The sequence below is a fragment of the Epinephelus moara genome, chromosome 15, assembly GCF_006386435.1.
Source record: "Epinephelus moara isolate mb chromosome 15, YSFRI_EMoa_1.0, whole genome shotgun sequence".
Lineage (NCBI taxonomy): Eukaryota > Metazoa > Chordata > Actinopteri > Perciformes > Serranidae > Epinephelus > Epinephelus moara.
Window position 1 is genome coordinate 16,009,131 of NC_065520.1, and position 22,647 is coordinate 16,031,777.

Genomic DNA, 22,647 nt, shown 5'->3' on the forward strand with positions numbered 1-22,647 from the left:
CCTGTGTGTATGGTTTAACCGCGGAAAGGCGCTGCGCGCAAATCCGTCCCGCATTTCCACATCGCGGCAGTGAGAATGAACCTATAGACAGCCGCACCCGTTGACACAGGTTGGTAAACTGCTGCAAACNTGCCTGTGTGTATGGTTTAACCGCGGAAAGGCGCTGCGCGACTATTCCGCAAATCCGTCCCGCATTTCCACATCGCGGCAGTGAGAATGAACCTATAGACAGCCGCACCCGTTGACACAGGTTGGTAAACTGCTGCAAACTATCATGAAGCTACAATCTGGTACGCTGCATTAAATGGTAGCATTTATGTTTTAAACTGTACGTAGTGAATAAGAAACAAGTCAAGTAAGGACGACAACTGTTACGTCTATAAAAGCGAAACCAGAGCAGCTCAGTTATATTAAGAAGTCTGAGCACGAGCAACCGAAATGCCTTAACTGAATGATTGTTTATTGATTTTTTATATACTCTGGCACTGTCTGAAGTAATGTAATGTATGTGTATGTAATCTTACACTCATAGTGTGAATCAGTGTTTACAGTGCAGTATTATTTAGCGTATATAGCAATCAAAAACCTCTATGTGCTAATTGCTTTAGCTTTGACAATCCTGAATGTTTGCCAAAAGCAAAGTTAAAGCCTGTGAGGACATGATTACTTCTTCTTTTCTGTTTTTATTCCATGCTGCTGCCAGAAACACTTGCTAAAGCACCAAATGTGGATTAATCCACCACTGAAAATAGTTCCCAACAAATGCACAGATTCTCCTGTTGAACTAATGTTTGGTAAGAACCACTTTTTAGGAACTTGTATTGTGTCTCTTACAGCCTCTGGTCTGAACTCTACCTTTGAAATGTAGCCTACTTTATATATGTCAGCACTGGAAACTATTTTCCAATCATCCAATGTATTGATTATATTGCACACCAATGGCTGCCATGATCACTGAGACTGAAGCCTTTTTCTCGTGTTTTATTTTACAGTCGTGTTTACTTTTATGACATCAAAATTTTAAATGAACAATGTGTTAACTGCTAATAAACAAATTACCTTTAAGACTTGACGCCACCTGATGTTTTATCGTGCCATGTATTTTTTTTTTAACTTGGTATCTGTTTCAGCAAATTTATTTATATTTTTTATTGAACTTTATATTATTATTTTTTTATATTTGTTTGGCTTACATACATTCACACTACGAGGAAAGCAATGAATTATTTTTTTAATTTATTTTTTTTCTATTTTCCTGGGGCAACACTAACAAAAATCTTGTTTTTTTAACAGACTCCATAGTTTTTTAAATACAGGTCAAAGGTCAACATCACTGTGATCTTGTCTGCGTCATTTTCATGAGCTGATGATATCTCAAGACCACTTTGGAGTGAATTTTCTTTTTTAAATTTGGCACCAACGTTAACCTGGACTCAAGGATGAACTTATAAGATTTTGGTGGTCAGGGGTCATGAGTCAAAGGTCAATGCTGCTGTGACCTTGTATCCATCTCTTTCTCATGAACGCAATTTCTTCAAATTTGGCACAAACATTCATTTCAGCTCAGCGACAAATTGATTGTATTTTGGTGGTCACAGGTCAAAGGTCAAGTCTGTCTGACCGTTTATCCCTCTCATTCTTGTGAACGAGATATCTCAAGAATACCTTGAGGGAATTTCTTAAAATTTGGCACAAACATTCACTTGCACTCAATGAACTGATTAGATTTTGGCGGTCAAAGGTCGAGGTCGCTGTGACCTTGCCTGTCTCATTTTTGTGACTACGACTGCAAGAACACCTTGAGGGAATTTCTTTAAATTTGACACAAATGTCCACTTGGACTGAAGAATAAACTGATTGGAAGTTTGTGGTCAAAGGTCAAGGTCACTGTGACCTCGCAAAATATGTTTTTGGCCATAACTCAAGAATTCAAATACTGACTATGACAAAACTTCACACAGATGTCTAATAGGATATATTGACGAAGTCATGACATTTTATACCCAAAAGGTCAAAGGTCAGCATCACTGTGACATCCATTACTCAAGATGACAACACAGGAACACAAGGGAAGACATTTGGTCAGATACTGAATGGGTGACTCTAATCTTGAAACTGTGCTGATTGTATAGATCTTAAGAATCTTTCTCAATTTTCGCTGCAGCCAAACATGGTGTTTTAGATCATGTGAAGATGGGTTCACTGGGAATTTACTCCCCTGTGGGTGAACGCATGGACACAACGACAGGGATTCAGTCAGTATAAACTATCATTATACCCAGTGGCAACAGATTATCCTCCCTGCCCTGTGGAGAACCCAGTGTGTGTGAGTCATACTGACAGAGAGAGGAGAGAGGGTGCCATCTAGTGGCACAATAGCAGAGCCTCACAGGACTCCTTCAAGGACCACTGGAAGATCACATTTGTACCTATGAAGAATCAAATCAGACACACAGTCCTTTATTAAACTGCAGTTATTTATTCAGTCAGCGTAAAACATCAGACATGAACATCATTAAAATGGCCCCATAACCAAAGGAAATATTGTTTATGTTATGTAACGGAAAACATCGTGCAAATCGGAGCCTGTGTCACAGAATTACTCATGTAACACTGTTTTTCCAAAGTGTTTCCATGCGCTAAAGCTGCTTCAATAATGTTTTCCAGTCTGGTTTCACGCTCCATCTCATGCGATACACATTTACGTGTAAAATACTGTCGGCCTACATCCTTCTGCATTAAACTGAAGTTCGTAACAAACATCAGATTTCCTCTGGATGGATTAAAACTCTGGTCCTGTAATTAATAACGAGTTAAATTACCCAAGACTAACACTTTCTTAATACAACTGGCCCGGCCTCACAGCACAGCCATGTGATGCAGTAATCTGCCCGGAGATTACACACTCAAGGTCAAGAGGGTTTAGTGTCGGCTGCGGGTGGATGACGAGATGCAGTCAGACACTTTCAACATCTCGTCGTCTACCTCAGATTGACCGTGACCCCCCAGTTGAGAACCACTGGTCTAACTTGTGTTTTCAAACTTGTTATAATTTCATATAAAAAACAGAACATCTGATAAAGTAAATTAGACTTGATGGACAATTTGACGAAATGGATTTTCAAAGATCCTCCACCCTATCAAGGTTTGATGATTATTTGACATAAAAATTATCCACTTTTGAGGTACAGAATATCAACACCAAGTACCAGCTGTCACCCGTGCCGACTAAAAATGCAAAAGGAAAGTCCACAAATATTGATCCCCAGCTCCAAACGGATGTCACCCAAAGAAATGAGTCTTGGGTCTGCGCTTGAAGGAACCTTTCAAAGACAGCTCCAGCTCCTCTGTGTCTCGGAACGACACGCTATGGACAATCTGTGACGTCCTCAGGCGGACCTTCTGGAGTTTGGGCTTCATTCTGCTGAGCGACGACTTCCTCCTGACGACTTTCTGTCTTGGTTTCCCCTCCCCGTCTACAGAGTCACAGTCGTTGGGGCTGAGGAGCCTGAGGGGCTTCAGGTTCGCCTGGAAACCCTTGGAGAACCTCCAGCGCCCTCCATTACTGCAGTGTGCGTTCTCTGAATCAGAGTGCTCGTACGCTCCTATGATGTCCCGTATGTCCACGCTCACGTTGTCAGTGAGGTACTGGCAGGCCTTCCTCCCGCTGTAGTCTCTGATCTCCACATCTGCGTTGTAGGCGCCCACCAGGAGCTTCACCACCTCCATGTGGTTGTGCATGGCGGCGATGTGCAGCGGCGTGTAGCCAGTGTTGGATCGCACATCAACACTGATGGGGACGTTGTGCTGCTTGGCGAAGTCGATAATCAGAGCGATCAGCTCAGGCTTGCCTTGCTTGGCCGCCCAGTGCAGGCAGGTGAACCCAGTGACGAAATCCTTCCTCAGGATGAGGCTGGGCTCTATGGCGAGGAGGGGGTACAAGCTGTCCCACTCCCCGTCCGACGCACACATCATCCACTCATGCTCCAGCGGGTCCAGAGTGACTGAGGTCCTGTCGTCGTCCAGGCTGCAGGACACCAACGAAATGGAGTCGCTGTCACTTTTGGAGGGCAGGTACACTGAGTTGCGTAGCACCATGCTGCGCCTCACCTGGGGGGAGCTGCTCATCATGACCTCGATGAAGTGTTTGCGGCTGCCTTTCGGGCTGCAGTTGCCTTCACTCCCTGACAAACTGCACACATCCAACAGCCCTTCGTCCTCCCCGTCGTCTGCCTCCTGCTGCTGGGAGCGTTTTGAGTCCCTGCGCCTGATCACCCCATCAACCTGCTCTCTTTGATAGGACTCAGTCTCAACCTGCCTGTCTCTGGGAGTGAGTCCAGCAGCAGCTACCTGTCCTGTCCTACCAGTTTGTACAGGCTCAGGCATGGTGAACACAGATCCCTCTTCTGGGAGAGGCGAAGCTTCAATCACTGCAATTTCTGGTATGTCCGGCTGTTTCCCAGCACGCTCCTTCTTGGACTCCCTCTTCTCTCTCCGGAAGCTGTTCCCCATCTCACCTGAGCGGCTGTCCACTTCCTCGACTACACAAACAAACTCATAACACTTGCTCTCGTCGTCTGGGGCGCGCTGCACAATGGGCGCAGGGGAGAAAGCATGCGGAACTCTCACCTGGCTGTCATTTCCGTAACCTGAGCCAGGTGGATGTTGCGCCTCATCCCCTGCAGCCTGAGCCTCCGCTACGTCACTACCACCAACTTGACGGCTGTCACCTGGACACCGCTTACCGGGCCCCTCTGCATCTAACACTCGTGCCTGCTCACTTTCTGTCCCACTTGTCTCCTTCTCTGCACCGCGGAACTTCTTCTTCAGGCAGACATGTTTCACTCCGCTCTCAGTTTTGACATAAGCAACGTTGTCAACGTAGTTTTTAAAATTCTTCCGCACAGCCGCTTTCTGCTCCTGCTCCTCCGGGAACACGGCCTTAAAATGCGCAATTAAATCCGTGTTTCTCACTTTGCCCCCTCTCTCCTTCAGAAAGTCCAGAATAGCCTCCTGGGTGCACTCGGTGGCCATTGTACACAGCTATAAATGACGTTGCTGACACTTTTAACACGCTGGGGAACCGTTACAGAAGCAAACTACATGTAAACATGCTCTCCTGTCGTGCCGCCCTGCACCGGACTACCCCTCGGTACAGAAATACACCACACAGAACCGTTAATGATGTTGAGAGAGAGAGCAAGAGTGACGTAGAGCTTCTCCCTGCCTTCTGTTTCTAGCCTCCAGGCGTTCTCCGTCACCTAGCAACCGAGTGCAGGAAACTGACACTTGTGGACCGTACCATTTACCCTGTGAGAGCGGGGGGGGTTAAAATGGTTAAACCCGTTATATCTGTTGCTATAAACGTCTGAATAATTACTTTTTATATATTATTATACACGCCTTCAAACGAGGGTATCTTATGAAATGAAATAACGTTAGTTTTAATGTTGTTTGCTTTGTTTCCCCTAAAGTGATCCTTTGCACTGACGCCAATGGTGTGAGCCAACACTGCAGGTTGCTACTTGAAGAACTCTGTTATGGCGTAACTAAGGAAAACTTAAAGTCTAGGTATTAATTTAGTTTAAATGAGTCATGTGTGAAACTTACAGTATGTTTTGGGCAAACATGAACCGGTTGCTCTGCCGCACAACAGGAATGAGCAAGTCCGGTAGCCCAGCGTTAACCTGAGTCAGGTAAAAACTACACAAAAGATAAACTAGATTAATGTCTTATTTTTACAGTCTGTGGTTTGCAACATGTACCAGAGCTCTGTGGAGACATTTTGGAAAATATAAAGGTAACATTAGTTGAATATTTGTTAAAAATAAATCAGTATTTGCTAAAGTGAAGGCGAAAAGAGCCAGCGTTACCAGTTAGCTGCCGAGAGTAGCTAGCTTAATGCTACTTCCGCTCTCACCGGAAGTTGCGCATATAATTATTTCTACGGTTTTGTTTTATTTCTTATTAGCAAATTAACATATACAAATCGACATAACACATTGTGGTACATAAAAAACAACGGAACAGACAAGCCTCGATTATTTCTACAGTACAGTAGTGCCCTAAACACCCTAATCCCATTGGTTGAGTACACTTACGTCACTGTTTGAATGCCGGAAAAGGCGTGTCCGTGGAGTAAATGCTAACGCTAATGTGAATTAAACTATCTGCTGTTGTACCGTGTGGGAAAACGCAGCTGATAAAGACAACACCAACAACTGGTAACTTCTATTAACTGCCCATTCAACGTCCGCTCGCAGTAACAAATGCACAGCTAACCTCAGCCTTAGCTACAGAAGCTAACCGAGCTAACCAAACTACAAAATAACGTCACAACTATAGTTGCAGATACATTGAATTAACCTTATATTATCTTATATTGATAGACACTGTGGGAAGAAACTGCGTATGGACTGTAGCTCCTTCATAGTGAGCTTGATGACAAACTCCCGCTGCAAAATGCGGCAGTTTAATGTCATTTTAATTCATTAAACGTGTTTGTTTGTCGGCTACTAGTATGCCGAATTCACCATAATAACCTCAAGGTTCCTAAATGGTAGTATTTTGTACATTTGGAGTTGTGTGTTAGCAGCTGTAGCCCAGCAGAATTAAATTCCCTGTTTTTTAAACGGAGTTTCGCGTCGACTTTTTTTAATCTGCGTGATTCCGGATCTCCTGCAGCTCTTTGAACTCTAACACCGTGCATATTGTTCTGTTTCCTGCAGTGGGATGAAACGATGGAGCAGGTAAGTTACCATGACAAATCTTGTGCTGATCAGAGGCTGTAGAGGCGTGTGTGTGTGTGTGTGTGAAGGGGAAGGCTGTCTCTTAGTCTCTCTGATGTAGAAACATGAGCTGCTCCAGTCAGGTGATGATCTGAGTGATGCTCCTGAGGAGTAAAGTTAGTGCTGCTGAGTGGGAGACATGGACAGCAGGAAAGCTCATTTTTTGCAATCAAGAAATAAGACGTATGTGTATCTGTGGACTGACAGGCAGTTCCAGGTAGGGCTCAGGATTCTTCGGCAGGTTTGCTTTGCTGTGTGATGTGTGTTTGTTCATTTATCGTATATGTTGCAGCAGGAGCAGATAGAGTGGGACGATGTGAACAAACTTCTGCAGCATCATGGTTTTAAGCCAGTGTGTTTTGCAGATCCCGTAGAGAACAAGAACCTCTCAGGTAAGAGTCAAAAGTTCTAATGTATGAACAAAATATTCTGAGGAAGTTTAAGTTCAGTTCTGTCTCATGACTCTGCATGTGTCCTTAGATTTGATTCTGCTGGACAAGAAGTCAGCCAGTGAGATCAGGATGTCCCTGAGGACGATGCTCACGGATTCAGAGAGAAGACAGGCCCTCATCCAGGAGCTCATCAAGTCCAACAATCAGCTCAAGTAAGTCAAACATTGAGCCAATGAATAGGACTGCAGCAGCATAACAGCAGTATGAGCGGTGTCTGTGGAAGAATTCAGACAGCTGAGGATCTTATGCAGTGTATACATGCCTGCAGTGTGTAGCACTGTGGGTGTTAGCATGTCCTGAATAATGTATGTGCGCTGTGCGTCGACCACCTGTCCTCCTGTCATCTAATCTCATCAGCATCAGATGAGTGTCGCAGAGATGCCCCTCCTGAGTTCAGTAGCTCAGTGCAGGTATGAAGTCTCAGCCTGTGTGATCAAAGGGAAACCAGCTGACTGTTATCCATCCATCCATGCTGATCTGGAGTTAGGTTGCAGGGCCCAGCAATCATCTTAAAAAAGAAATACACATTGCGTTGTTAGAACGACCCTCTTCTGTGTGCGTGTCTTCAGAGAGGAGGTTCACAACCACATGAGTCGAGCGGCTCAGCAGTCTCAGAGGGCCACAGAGCTGGAGGGGCTGCTGGACGCGGTGAAGACCCGAGTCCAGGACCTGGAGGACCGCTGCCTCGGCAAGGCTGTCCAGCAGCACAGCCACACACAGCGACTGCAGCAGGAAAAACAAGAAGCACAGGTATGTCCGCAGACATAATGGTACTCAGTAGTGATGTCCAAATAAAGCTTCATGAAGCACCAGTTGTATTTGCTGAACCCACTAGATGGCGCTCTTGGTGTAACGAAAAAGGCTCAAGGGATGGCAATGCAGTTTGGTTTCAACTAGCAATGGCCAAATGAAGCTTCATGAACCATTTTCTTTATTTTTTGGGTCCACTCTGGCACTCTTTGTTCAACAAAGGGTTGAAACCAAACTGCATTGCCATGCCTTGAGCCTTTTTCATTACACCAAGAGCGCCATCTAGTGGGTTCAGCAAATACAACTGGTTCATGAAGCTTCATGTGGCCATCACTAGTTCTCAGACTGCACACAAGTGTACGTAAATGATTGATTATCTTTGTTTGTGAATGGTCAAGTATTATCTGTGTAGTAAATCTTTTGTTTCATCTGCCCAGAAACGGTGTCAGGTCCTCGAGCAGAAGCTGTCGAAACAAAAGGACGAAGCAGCCCAGCTCCAAAGGAAACTTTATTTTACCCTCAAAGAAGAAGAACTGCGATTGGCTCGACAGAGTGACACGTTCCAGCACATCTGCGACAGAGTCAGCCAGCAGAGCTCTCCGGCAGACCAGCAGTAAGAACATTTAAGGGTGCTATCACACCTGTAGTTGGGTTCCTTTGGTCCACAGCAGAGGGAAAAAAATGACCGTTTAAAGGGACTATTGCAGTTGAAACCGTTGAGACAGATCATGTCCTCTGTGATGAGTCGATTGCTACAGCTCTCCTTGTTCTTCTCTCTGCAGGCTGCTGGATGTGATTGACTTCTATGAGACTAAAATGACTCAGCTGCTGGATGAGCTCAGGTAACACATGCCTCCCAGAACATGCTGACTTAATGCTTTGTTTCCAAGGCTTGTGCTGAGCTGTTTACGTCACCACAGATCTGTCAAAGGAGAACCAGAAGTGGCTCATCGGACACGAACCAAGAAGGCATCCAGCAGCATTACTCCGTCTTTCAAAACCATTCTTAAGGTACCCTGACAAAGTTTTACTCATTTTCAGATTGCTTCCCCCTTAAAGCAGTGGGTCACACTCTTACGTTTCTCCAAGGCGTACCAGACACAACAAAAGAAGAGCAACACTCAAATCGAAGAGCTAAAGAGAGATGTCGACCGCCTGAAGCAGGAGCTTGAGACGAGGTGTGTGTTCATCTGTTCGTCCAGTTTATTTCCAACGCCTGCACAATAGCTAGCAGGATGCTAGCTCAGCTGGTGCCCATCTTATGTTTGCATGCACATAACTCATGCAGAGCGCCAACCATCTTTGCAGATCGTCCAAAGACAGCACAACTGAGCCCAGTGATCACGCCAGGGAAGCCAGTCTCTGTGGCCGCTATCACCAGGTGCGTTTGGTCCATGAGGTCTGAGTGTGTCCCTTCTTCTCTCTGGGGTTCACTTCTTGTAACTAAACACTAAACCTAATAACTACCTCCTGAATTCCAGCTGTTGCACGAGATCAGCGCTGTTGTGACCGATCCCAACGCTCCGTTGCGACTGCACAAGCCGAGACCTTCCGCTGTCGGTTCGGAGCTGACAGAGTTTGAGACTCTCCTCCCCGCGCTGGAGGTCTGGGCCCAGCAGCTCCACCTACTGAAGGTAAACCGGCTTCAGTGTCAGCACCTACCAGACACTGATCATTCACCAGGAAATACCAAATACAGCGTGTGTAGTCGAATAAGAGGATGTGTTTCTATAGGATCTACAAAGGGCTTTAAATAAGCTGATGGCCAGACTGATGCCCTGGCAGCCGTCTGATGGGGGCCATAATGCTGCAGAAGCAGTGAAGGTGGAGGACATGATGTTGCTGGTGGACACCATCCTGGAAAGCACCTCAGCTGATGACGAAAAGGTAGATCGCTGCACTACTTTCGTACTACTCGCTCAAGGTAGTATGTATTAATGGTGCAAGATACACTCTGTGGTGCCCTGCTAGGTGCTCCGGAGTCCCACTCGGTACACTCTGGGCTCCATGGTGTCTCACTTCCAGAAGCTGTTCGACGTGACCTCCCTCAGAGGAGTGTACCCCCGTATGAACGAGGTCTACACCCGGCTGGGAGAGATGACCAACGCCATGAGGAACCTCCGAGACGTTCTGGAGCTAGGTAACCTTCAGCCGGAGACAAAGCTTCGTATGTCCGTCAGTCAGCTTTTGAGAAATTGGACAGTAGTTGAGCAGAGATGTTTGTGCTTGTGTGTCAGACAGCAGGGCTCCTCCTGCTGAGGTGGTGAACCATGTGGCCAGGCTGGTTTCCTCCGCCGAGCACACTGCTGGGTTCCATAATCTACTGGGAGACGCCGACATTGACAGGTTCACATACACTGAACACACAAGTGTTTAGAATATCACCGGCAGCTCACGGCTAGTTTCTGGTTGTTGTTGTTTTTTTAACATTCGTTGCTTTCGTTTTCCAGCGTCATCATCAAAGTGAAGCAGCACGAGGAGTTCTTCCCCGCTTTCCATGCCCTCATTATGGACATTTTACAGACTCTAGGTAAATATGACACGTAACAACACAAGTAATCCCATCTTGTGTTATTAAAATACAGATTTCTGGCTTCTTTTATTTTATTTCAGTGACATTTAAAGAGAAAACAAGTGGTAAACGTTAGTGACGGCCAAATGAAGCTTCATGAACCAGCAGTTGTATTTGGTGGACCCACTAGATGGCGCTCTTGGTGTAATGAAAAAGGCTCAAGGGATGGCAATGCAGTTTGGTTTCAACTAGCAATGGCCAAATGAAGCTTCATGAAGCATTTTTTTTATTTTTTTTGTGTGTGTGTTTCAGGTGTGAGTCACCTGGACGACATCCTTCCAGCTCTGAAGTCTTTGAAACAAGCAGCACAATGACACACTGCTGCACGAACTGATCTCAGTGCTGCGTTTTGCTCAGCGTCGTTTGTCGATTGTGGAGTGTGATTTTTGTTTTTAATAAAAATTTGTTTATTTTATGAATGTGGTGTCGGTGAAGACGGGTGTTTTTTGAGCATTCAACAACTTCCCCAGTGTTTTGTTGCCCCTGCCCCAACTCTTTTGGAACGTGTTGCAGCATCAAATTCAGAATAAGTGTATATTTTAGAAATCAGTTTGAACATTAAATATCTTGTCTCTGGGCTGTGCTCATTTGAATACACTCCAGTCTACAGTTACAAACCCAGTAGGGAGACTAGAGGGTTGTAATAAAAAAGAAAAAAACTGAGCGAGCTTGTTACCGTACCAAAATTACCATAGTGGAAGAACATGTGAGGCGCCATTCTTCCTATAACAAGCCACTGTATCATCTAAATAATGTTAAAGCTGTTATTTAAGGTAATAAAACGTTGCATAATGTCGTTTTAACCTCTTAACATCCACTTTTTATTTTTAAATTTTCACCTATATAGCATCTCCAAATTAAAAAGCTAATGACAGATTAACTGTGGTGATGATGTGATCAGGCCTTTAGGTGTGAACAAAGTCTAGTGAGAGTCAGGCATCTCTAGATGGCAGCCATCTTAAATTGTTGAAGAGGTAAGTGAAGATCTCTCTTAATTTTCATGTGTTTTCTTTAGTGGTGTCCAAATGTAGTTGTATTTGCTGAACCCACTAGATGGCGCTCTTGGTGTAATGAAAAAGGCTCAAGGGATGCAATGCAGTTTGGTTTCAAGCCTTTGTTGAACACAGTGCCAGAGTGGACCCAGAGTGTGTCAGGGTCACACACTGGGTCTAATTTTTAAACTAATAAGGTATTAAATATCAGTCAAAGTGTTTGAGGAGCAAGAAAAGTATCATTAATTTTAGGATTATGATTTCTCTCATAGATTATCTGTCTCAGTTAGTGCTGTGTAAATATATACATATACATATATAAATATATATATAACCAACTACCTCAGCTCTAAGTCTGAGTGATGCATCACTTTTATGACAGTATGCTCATCTTCATGTTTATATTAAGACTGATCCTTCAGCCACCAAAGACATTTTATCAATTTTTCCTCATCAGTGTGAAAATAAATGCAAACTCTGTTGAGATGATCCATACAGTGGAGCCACCGGTGGGTTATGAGTCATGTATTAAATATGACGAATGCAGCATCCCTTCAAAAACTGCCTGTTTGGAACAGGTAGATCGCTCGGCCTGTGGTGTATGAAGGGCTGAAACTGCCCAAATCAAAAATAAATAAATGAATGTTTTCTGCTGTGTCTGTGTGACACCATGAAGATACCCCCATTATCATATAGGTGAAGAAATACAGTATGATAAATACAGAAATAAATAAACAGGGAAATAAATGAAAACAGAAATAAATGAAAACAGAATTAAGTAAATAAATAGGGAAATAAATGAAAACATAAAGAAATAGGGAAATAAATGAAAACATAAAGAAGTAGGGAAATAAATGAAAACAGAATTAAGTAAATAAATAGGGAAATAAATGAAAACATAAATAAATAAATAGGGAAATAAATGAAAATATAAAGAAATAAAAACAGGAATAAATAAATAGGGAAATAAATGAAAACAAATAAATGAATAAATAGGGAAATAAATTAATATGGAAAATAAGTAATTTGTCAAATAAATAAATACATTTTATGTGTTTATTTTTATATTTCTGTGCATATTTATTTATTTTCACATGAACCTGCACATTTATTTGATAATTGGGCATTTCTACATTTCTTTCTTGATGATTTCATTTATTTATTTATTGAGCCACTTATTTATTTATTTCTGATTTTGGCAGTCTCAGTCCTTCATAGTGGTGTTGCAGCTTTCTCAAGAACCGCTCACACATTCATTCTATAGATGCCACAAGCAGCTATAGATTTATTATTATGTCTACATATGAAAAATATTGAATCAAGTTGCTCATCTAAGTCACTGTGCCTGGCATCAACTTACAAAAGGTCCCCAAAGCACTCAAAAAGCGCAGATACTTAAGTCTTCTATGATGCATTGCTTCTTGATTTCCCAAACTACAGGGTGGGCCAAGGGTCAATTACAATTACAGAGACTCCACTCACCTGCCTCCACAGCTGCAGCTCATCAGCCAATCAGCCTGGTATAAAAGCCTCTCCAGCACACACACTCTGCCAGATTGTTCTTCACCCACATGCAAGACTTCCCAGCACTCCTTACCTGCCTGATATCTTCGTCAGCTCAAGCTCCTGTTTATTCTGTGAACAAATAAAGGTCATTACCAACTGTCCCTGAGTGCTGCATTTGGGTTCAGTCACACCACTCTTTCTGAATCCTAAATCTGGCCCGACATGCTGTCTGACATTTGTTTCCACTGTCTACCTGTCTCCGCATGTGAGAGAGACGAGTTCTCGCAGATCCAGAGAGGAAAGGTCGTCGTCATCTCATAATGAATAGACGGGAGTGGAGAGCCTGGCTACTCGCTGCGTCCCCACATACATCAACTCCACTGAGCAGAAAATTAAAATGGAAATCTGGGCCTTGAACGGAGTCGAGGGTCCCATTGACCTGTGCCGTGTGATTTATGGCGGGTGATTACGTCACCTCGATGCCACTTGGGCCACGGAGCTCACTCGATGCTCCGACTCATAACCATTAATTTTCAAAGTGTTTATCACGTTGATACTTTTTATTGATCATCAGTCATTGAGTGAATGTAAAGATCATTATTCAGGTCAGTCACTACGAGTTGTGTATTGACCATTGTGTAATGAAGCTCATGCTGTTGTTGGGACCTGACCTCGTAACAGGCCTCCCATTAAAGTATCAAAATGGCAGTTGGAATTAATCAATAATTATTAATTGTGTTAAATAATGTGACTTAATTTACATTAAATCACCTCATGGGGCACCATGCTATGTCTGAGCCACCATTCCAGATGGCAAGACCCATAAGAAAAGCCTTCACATGTCCAGTTTAGATCTTAAAGAATGAAAAATCATCTGTGGTCCAGTGAATCCCAACACTGTATGATGTTCATTACACATGATATATGGCTTGGTTCTACTCAAGATTAATATGGGATATGAATTGATTCTTGTGTAAGCTAACTATATCAGTTCTTCAACTCTTTATAGGAGACAGAATGAGCTCATCTTGAGAGCCAGAACATCTTCTCCAATGAGAAAAGCCAGGACCCCAGGAACGCTGCTCAGCCTTGCCTCCAATAATTGGTCAATTATGACTCTTACTATTATGAACTGTTGATGCATGGAGGTTTTTTATCTGTAAAACTTTCTTCACAATGTTAAGTCTTCTTCTTGTCTTTTGGCTGCTCCCTTCAGGGGTCGCCACACTGGATTATCTGCCTATCTCAATGGCCTTCGACCAAAGGTCGTTCAATTTCCACCGGCACCCCACTGGTCAACAGCACTGGAGGCAGTCAATAGCCCTTTTTAAACAGGAATTGTGCAAATTTGCAGGAAAGCCCAATCAGTCTTTTTTCAGCATTGGCAGTATAAAAACAAAATCAGGGAGTGCAGCAAAATGTCGCCTACCTACTTTTGTTTATACAGAATGAGCCTTTTTCGGGGCAATGGGGGGCGTGAGCAAGTAACAAAACGCGTAGCTCAGCGTGTGACGTAAACAGTGACGTGGGAGGGAAGCAGCGGCTGGTCAGTCCTTCGGCGATTCTCTCGTAAGTCGGCCCGTTCTTCACCGTCCCCGTCATCTGACGGTTAATGGCCTCTTCATTTGCGAGGACAAGGAGGGCACGCAATTCCTTGTCTCCCCAGTTGCTCATCTTTACAGTGTCTGTCAGGTTTGCGTTTCCCTCTTGCTACTAGCTGCTCGCTAATTCCTGCTATCAGCTGTTTCCTGTTTATCCACTGCCAGTGGGTCGCACGTGCGGCGTCATCAACAGCTCCTCCCACAAGTCTTCAACAGCCCCTCCTGTGGCGCATCGTTCTTTTTAAACTAAAAGGGTTCCGCCAATATGTCTACCCTACGAGGCGGAAAATTGGGCACCACGGATCAACGCGCCAATCCGGCTCTGTGTGTCTAAACGCTCGCAGCTTGCCAGCAAAACGGCCCAACATTCACGGAAAATCTGTCCATGTAAAAGGGCTATTGTTAACCCTGGACCTTGCCCAGTGGCAGACTTTCGGCATCATTGTTTTGGCACGAATTTAATGCCGGATGCCCTTCCTGACGCAACCCTCACCATTTATCCGGGCTTGGGACCGGCATCAGGAGTACACAGAAAGTGTCCCCCCAATGGCTGGTTTCACAATGTTATGTCTATGAACAGGAATTCGCAGGTGGCGAAACTTTATTGTATTGCGGGAGCAAACCCAGAAGCTAGAAAGTTTTTTTGGCGTATGTGACAGGCGACCAAATCCATTGGAATAGGTGCCATCTTGGAGTCCTGTTTCTAGTTATAACAATACATCTATACATCGGCTGTGGCTCAGAGGATCGGTGGTTTGATCCTCCTGCAGTCTGCATGTGTGGCATGCTGCTTTTTTCTGCTGGGGGGCCACTGCCATTGGGGAGTACTGTTGCCATGAGGGGGGGGTACTTGGTCTGCAATGGTGTTTGAGTGGGTGGAACATGTCAGGTGGTATCAACATGAATGCCAAAGGTTTCCCAGCAGACTGGTATGAATGGTAAGGGTTGAAGACAAATGAATGTGTGGTTGGTGTATTTTTTACAACACTGCTGTGGTTTTGCATCTCGGAGGAAAAGCAAACTGTGGTCGGGGCATTTTTCCGACCATCTGCTGAGTGCTGCTGTACTGTATGTACATTAAGTTCACGCAGAGGCCCATTAAGTGGCTAATGGGGTTTGATTGCCGGTGAAACGAGCCACGACAAATGAGGAGATGTCCTAATGGATGGACAACTTCAGCCACTGAGCCGGAGAGTTTGATGGAGGAGGGGGCAGGACTCTCGGGCTCGGCTCCAAATCGGCCTCTTCATCCGCAGCATTCTGCTCTCAAAGAGGAAGAAACATTTATCTTAAGAGTTTTCAAGCTAAAAAGTTCTGGGAACAAAACTGAGACTAAGATAGTCCTACTTTACCACACTTGAAAGCAGAAAAGACAGAAGTGACGCAGGGGTGTGGCCTTGATATAAAGAACTGAGCCTGGAAACATAATTTACAGACAACGTGGGGAAGATGGAGACGTACGAAGAGCTGTTTTCACTAATCCTACTTCACCTTGAAGCTGTTTGACTTCTCTTTTCTCTCGTTTCAAGCCAGACCCTATCAGCTTAAATCCCACAGCCCAGGAATCAACATCTAAACTTTGCTCTCATGCGTGGACTAGGAGGGGGGAACAGGGGAATGGAGTCAGCGGTTCTTGCAAGAAAAAAACCCTATCAATAAAAGGTCTGTATTTTCGCAGGTGGTCTGGCTGTTCCCTGGTGATGCAGAGAGGACAGGTAATCCACAGTGAGATTACGTCGCTCTCTCATGTTGCACAGGTGCTGCAGGCTGATAGGACACAAAGTAATAGGCCTCTAACAGCCCATGTGGAGATGGCGGTCAGAGCAGCTTTAGATAGCGGCAGATAAACAGCAGCTACCTGGCATTTTGTCAACAAACAGTGCAGCATTCACTACCTATCCTCAGTGTATCCTACTGGTCTGGAATTGGCTCTTAAGACTGAATGTTGCTATGATACCCCAATGATGTCATCATGGGTTTTGGTTTCATATTCTGTTATCTTGTGGACTTTGAGTTTTCTGTTTGTGACCCTTGTTTCATGTTGTTTAGCTCATATTTAATCTGCTTCCTGTTTTATTTTGTAGCTTCTCTCCTCATGTGTTGTGTCTGGTTTTACTTCCTGTCTTTGTGTGTTTTCCCGCCTGTTTTCTGCCACACCTGTCTTGTTAGTTCTTCCCTGTTCCCTGAGTCTTCCCTTCACACCTGTTCTGTAGCAGTCTTGTCTGCTCCACCCTTGTTGTCTTCCTTCTCCAGCTGCGTCTCGTCCTTGTGATTAGTCTTCTGGGTATATATACCTGCGTGTTTCCCTTTGTCCTTGGTCAGTCCGTCTGCGTACCTTCTGCGTTCGTCATGGGTTCATCCTGCCTTCATCTTCCTTGACCAGCTATGTTAAAGCTCGCCTTTTCTTGAAAACCTAAACCTGTAAACCTAAACCGATAACAATCCGCTGTGAGGGTCCAAAGGACAGAGGGATGGTGTGTGTTGTAAAGCCCTCTGAGGAAAATTGTGATTTGGGCTTTGTAAATAAAATTGAATTGAAACAGTGGAATTACAGTTTCCATGTCCATCACATGATCCCATTGTGCCCAAAACAGCCTTTTCCCATCGACAAGAAAGGACGAGAAAAACCAGCTGGGGCTCAACTTTTCGGGTTGTCAACCAATTTATTTTTGGTCAAAATGCTCTGGGCAGCTTCAGGGCCTGTTTATATGGTTCTGTATATTTATGAAAACGGGTATTTATCTTTGCGTTTGCACCTATCATTTACACGTAACCAGAGTTTGGCTCGACGAAAACGGAGATTTTCAAAAACGGTTTCCAAAGTGAAATTTAAAAAAAAAAAATCCATTTCTATGGAGACGTGTAAAGAGGATAGACGGAGATTTGGGAAAATGATGACGTTGCAACCCAGTTCGCGCATGGCCATTAGGCGCCCGGGAACCACAACAACAATGGTGGATATATTACGTTTTGTTAGCACTTTTGGGACTTCTTACGAGCTTACAAATGAGCTTAGCACTGCTGCATCAACATTAGCGCACAAAGACGTCTGCTGTGCCCAAGTGCATAGCAGCTTACTATGCTACATAAGGTTAAAATGTAGTTTAAGTTGTTTTTATCACTAGCACCAAGTGGAAAGCGCAGAACGTTCGTCTATGGTGTTTGACATATAGCGTATCGCCACCTACTGCCCTGGCATGCTAACTGCAGCAAAAACCTTGGATATCGTTTTAACAACTGATTGTGTAAACCTGGAATTTTTTTTATACGGGATAAATAAAAATCCGTTTTTATTTGTGTCTGTATCCGTGTAAACAAGGCCTAAGATTAGGTGAAGGAACAGGACCGGAACTGGTTCTAGTGTTGGTGGAAAAGAGGTATCAGGGAGTCCCCAGAACTATTTAGATCCAGAATCTACCTACACTGATAGGAGTCAGACTTTGTGGCCAATTCAGGCACAAAGCGAACACCAGGCTCCTGGATGAAAGTCCTAGGTTTGTTGGACTCATCCACCTCCCATCCCGCCCACCCTATTGGCACTTTCCAACTTCTTATATTATGTCATTACTGGCAGCGTTTCGAACTGAGGCCGCATATCATACCACCATCATACTAACCATCCCTGTTATATGGCGGCTAATCTCATCATCTGCTCAGAGGGTAAGGAGCTAATTGTTTTCACAATTTGTGGGCATTGTGGACTATTCCTTTTCTTTAAGTTAGCCACTAACTGCTAGTAGCTGCTTTTTAAATGCACATGCATGTACAGAACCCTTCCAACCAAAGACAACCAGACAAAATGACCGTAATAGCATTTTATTAAATCTCTAGCTCAGTGACTTGACTCAGTTTCTACATATTTTATATCTACAGTTTTCATGCTTTACAGGTGGAGCTCATGCATTAGGACCCACACTATATTTTATGGGGGAAACCAACGTAGTGCATGAACCCATCAGAAGTGTGGAGGCTCACCAAGCACCAACATAGGGACAGGGTGGATCAACATACCAACATTCATCCACTCAGTTTTGCTTTACCACAAAGTCACTGGAAAAAAAGTAAAAGTTTCCCTTTTTTAAGAAGTGCATATCCCGTGGAAATGTAATTGGTCGGCACCTCCAAAAACCCTGAGGGCCCGAGTCTGGAGCCTGGGATGCTGAGACAGGAACACATGCTCAAAGTTAAGACATGTTTTCAGCCATCAAACAGAAGTGGAAGGATACACATTCAAAATATATAAAGACAAGAACCAAAAGTAAATAAGTTAAGTATGCCCTGTGTGTGTTTGAGGCTGGAGGTTTGACTTTTTACAGCAAATATAGAATTTAGAAAATTAAATACATATTTAAAAGTTGGTACAGATAAATGCTTTTACAGCAGTTTAAAACATAAGCATATATACAAGCTCAATCAGGACATGAAATATGGTTATTTCTGTGCTGTAGAGGAAATGGGTCTTGTTTGGTTTGAAAGAGTAGAAAAATCACACATATAACACTACACACACCATCACAAGTAGTCGAGGCAGATCACAGTAATTAAAGCCAACATTTAAATGTGTGGAAAACAACACAGAAAATAAAGTCTTTACAGATGCTGACATCATCTTTGGTGAGCTTTTGTTGGTGGTAATAGCATGGTGGCCGCCAACAGAGCCAACACGAGCAAATGAAGAGACACCTTCACCAAACTCAGATTGAGGGAGGACGTTTCTTCTTCTGCAGTGTGTTGAACTCCCAGAGCGGCTGAATCATAGTGACTGAAGTGTTAACACCAACAACACGAGCAGGGTGTGGGCTTACTGTAGTTACTGCATAGGGACGATCACTGTATGAGAGATTCACAGACTCTGAAGTATTTGTTGAGTTTCATTGCATAAGGGTTGTTCCCCTGATTCTTATTTTAAGAGATGTTTTAGGTTGTGTTTAGGGTAAGGAACATGCATTTGTGGGATGAGCAGCAGAGCTGAGTATGTGGGTTGCGCCCATGAAACTTTGCCACATCTTCTCTGCCAATGCCAAACAACTTTTTTCTTTTGCTGTAGCTATTGACTCTTGTTTTGAGCTTCTGGTACCCCCAGGTGCCTGATTGGGTCACCTGTCGTTTCTGGACAGTTAGAAGTGAAATCTCATCTACCACAGACAAGAAATACATCAGAGTAGAGCTGCGTTTGAAATGCAGGATGGAGAAGGATCCCATTCCAAAGTCTTTCATGCCATTTAGACATGTGAGTGTGCGTATTCTGAGCTTGAAATTAAAAAAGAAAATCTTTGTGACCTCAAATTTGCAGTCAAAGAACTGCAACAAAGCAGAGAAAACACATTCTCAAGTTATCACAACATTGATACATGATCAACCTTTCACTGAAGACTTCTATGAATTTGGTATAACCACACATGCAAGATGGATATGTCACTATTCTAACAATGCTGTTTACAATTTCCAAAAGTCTGTCTTCACATTTGTCTTTTGTATAAAGTTGCATAACTGACGAAATAATAAATCCATGGATTCTGACATCTGGATTTGGTGCCTCTTTCTTGCCAGTAAAAGTCCAGTCCGTGACGATTCAGAGGGAAATTATTCCACCACTGAAACTGACCCAGAAAGCAAAGCAAGCACTTTGACATGTTTCTCGTCAAACACCCCATCACTGCCAGCCCAGCGCTGGCTCAGGTGGTGAGTGCAAACTGGTCCTGCTCTATAGGTTTCTTCACCCAGGCGCCCAGTCCGGCTTTGTGGAAGGCTCTGAAGAGTGTCTGCTTGGCGCTGTGGTACTCCACCGCTGCCTGCTTGGCCTCGTGGTAGCTGCTGGGCCTTGTTGTTCTGATCCGCAGGGTGGAGGAGAGCTACGAGACATGGACAGATAACAAAACTGGTAGATAACAACACTGAAGGAATTCTAACCAGAAGAAGTTTCAGCTGGTTACAATCTGGAGTCCTCACCACTACCTGCCACTGAATCCCTGAAATTAAAGAACAGTACAGGATGTTACGTGTAAAGAGAGTTACCTTGCAGTGCAGGCGTATCCAGCGGCTGTAAAGAGCGTGCTTACAGAGCCTGGAGGGTCGACCCAGATCATCTTTCCCCGTGGTGGCATTGATCACCTCTAATCCTTGGTCTCCCACCGTCCAGTTCACACTGAAGTTTGGTGCTTTCCCCGGCTGACGAGCCTCTGCGTTACTGATTCCTGTGGGCAGAGTTTCAGTTCACAGTGGACATAAAGAAGAATGGAGGGCCAAGACTATTAAAAAGGTTCCCTGAGTGAGACTGTGCTTCACTTGGATATTGTACAGAGCTCCAAGAGGATATTTTAAGATTGCAAACAGGCGACAGATCAGTGGAAATCCGTCGTTCGTAAAAGTATGTTCTGTTCCTCACCGCTGAGCAGTGGTCTGTTCAAGCTGAAGGACTGTGGCAGCTCCTCAATCTCCGTGATCCTCTGGTACATGGCTCTGGAGAGGTGGTCGGCGTGGTACAGGCTGCCCAGAATTATGCTGGAGAAGTAGATGGCCTCGGTGAAGTAGCTCATCAAAGAGCCTTGGAATCCAACCACGTTCCACCTGAGGGGGGACAGGACAGACAGTTTTATTTAATCAGACATACCGGAACCACAGAGACAAAGAGATGACGAGCGTTAAACCCGATGGACGCCACAAATCTGCAAAAAAAATCTGCATTGTTGCTCCAGTTTATTCTCTGATTCCAGCTCAGAGGAGTCCTGAGCTGTTAGCAGCCTCCTGGAGATTAATCAAGAAGCCTAATCAAAGCTCCAGTGGCCTAATGACACCTGAGAAGCGCAGCTGACAGCAGAGACAGGAATGGAGTGATTGCAGCATGACACCGAGATAATTCAGCCTCTTTACGCATGCACATAATCATTAGGATTCCAACTGGTTTGTTCAAAGACATCCTTCAACACTTCAACTGGGTCTGCAGGGAAAAGGACAGTATGTATGAAATTTAGTGGCACACCTTAAGCAATTGTCTGACTGTTCGGACATGGGGACAGTGTGTGTGAACAGGCAATGAAAGATCACACACCTGGCTATCTTGTCACTGCAGGACATGGTGAGCAGCCTCTCGCCCTGAAGAACCCCGTCCCACGTCTGAATGGTGTTACTGGAGCGCACTGGTATGGTTCCTTCACCAGACTCAATTTTAGTGCGGAGCTGGCCACGGGCTTTTCTGTTCGGGTGTCTGTCGCCCTGATCTGAGACAGGAAGAAGACAAGGAGAGACACTTTGAGGATCGTATGGTGAGCCATACATGTTCATGTAATCTAAGGAACTTTCACAGCTGACTAACGCCAGATGAAGACACTCACCTTCTACTCCAGCTTCATGAGGAGAGAAGATGCGGGCGTCTCCACAGGGCGAGGTGCTGATGTACAAGTGGAACTGGACGTTTTCCTTCAGTCTGAAGCCCAGTCTGTTGTCACACCTGATGAAGATGGATTTCTGCTGCTCTTCTTCGTGGTTACTGGAGACACCAATGTCGAGTCAGGTGACATTATACCTTAGGGAATGCTAAGGCTCATCTGTTCAACATAACATCTTTCTGACGTCTGGTGCCGGCTGAGATAGTTTGCTTTGCAAGTTGGCGATCACATGTCACTCACTCTTTGCTGTTCTGTGACTCACCTGAGGAAATATTCCAGCTGGCAGTACAGGTACCTGATGAGCGAGCGGCGAGCCACAATCTCAGCGTGGCAGTCATTTAGGGCCAAACCTCTATCGCTCATGTATTCACCGTTGATGCACTTTGTCCCTGTGGATACGCAGATGACCTGAGCCTCCTTCACATCGGTACCTGCACAAGAACGAATGTAGATGGAACTCCAAAGTGGAATTTTGATCTGGTGTCATCATACACACACTGCTGTATCCAACATGATGGCTGGGTCAAAAACGTTCTCATTTTACAGCTAAAATATGTTTCTGAAAAACGTCAGCCTCTGGTTCTTGAACTCCCGCGTTGAA

General features: G+C 44.4%; 3 protein-coding genes across 12 annotated transcripts in view; 1 reads left to right on the forward strand and 2 right to left on the reverse strand.

Moving 5' to 3' along the window:
• Window positions 1-2,464: 2,464 nt before the first annotated feature.
• LOC126401976 (ankyrin repeat domain-containing protein SOWAHC-like) lies at window positions 2,465-5,363 on the reverse strand. Its single transcript, XM_050063579.1, has one exon. The coding sequence runs from the start codon at window positions 5,032-5,034 to the stop codon at window positions 3,283-3,285; it is 1,752 nt and encodes a 583-aa protein (XP_049919536.1). The 5' UTR covers window positions 5,035-5,363; the 3' UTR covers window positions 2,465-3,282.
• A 152-nt stretch (window positions 5,364-5,515) lies between these two features.
• cep70 (centrosomal protein 70) lies at window positions 5,516-10,981 on the forward strand. Of its 7 annotated transcripts, none has more exons than XM_050063583.1 (16): window positions 5,516-5,696; window positions 6,729-6,749; window positions 7,081-7,180; window positions 7,269-7,392; window positions 7,810-7,990; window positions 8,428-8,603; window positions 8,773-8,832; window positions 8,911-9,001; window positions 9,080-9,168; window positions 9,299-9,371; window positions 9,472-9,624; window positions 9,725-9,877; window positions 9,962-10,130; window positions 10,228-10,336; window positions 10,441-10,520; window positions 10,815-10,981. In XM_050063583.1, exons 2-16 carry the CDS (start codon window positions 6,741-6,743, stop codon window positions 10,874-10,876), a joined length of 1,629 nt encoding a protein of 542 aa, XP_049919540.1. In that variant the 5' UTR covers window positions 5,516-5,696; window positions 6,729-6,740; the 3' UTR covers window positions 10,877-10,981. The 7 variants fall into 7 exon arrangements, with proteins under 7 accessions (XP_049919540.1, XP_049919542.1, XP_049919543.1 ...); XM_050063585.1 differs by having other exon boundaries at window positions 7,084-7,180; XM_050063584.1 differs by lacking the exon at window positions 5,516-5,696 and adding an exon at window positions 5,876-6,224 and having other exon boundaries at window positions 7,084-7,180.
• A 7,495-nt stretch (window positions 10,982-18,476) lies between these two features.
• Window positions 18,477-22,647, reverse strand: part of LOC126401760 (double-stranded RNA-specific editase 1-like) — a 42,670-nt gene continuing 38,499 nt past the window's right edge. For 2 of the 4 annotated variants that reach the window (XM_050063244.1, XM_050063246.1), the window contains 6 exons: window positions 22,309-22,477; window positions 21,993-22,147; window positions 21,710-21,878; window positions 21,047-21,228; window positions 20,677-20,855; window positions 18,477-20,513 (listed from right to left, as the gene is read on the reverse strand). In XM_050063244.1, the coding sequence (XP_049919201.1) occupies window positions 20,337-20,513; window positions 20,677-20,855; window positions 21,047-21,228; window positions 21,710-21,878; window positions 21,993-22,147; window positions 22,309-22,477 (1,031 nt within the window). In that variant the 3' untranslated portion in view covers window positions 18,477-20,336. Of the gene's footprint in view, window positions 20,514-20,676; window positions 20,856-21,046; window positions 21,229-21,709; window positions 22,148-22,308; window positions 22,478-22,647 lie in introns of all 4 variants that reach the window. The other 2 variants (XM_050063245.1, XM_050063243.1) reach the window with 1 other exon arrangement.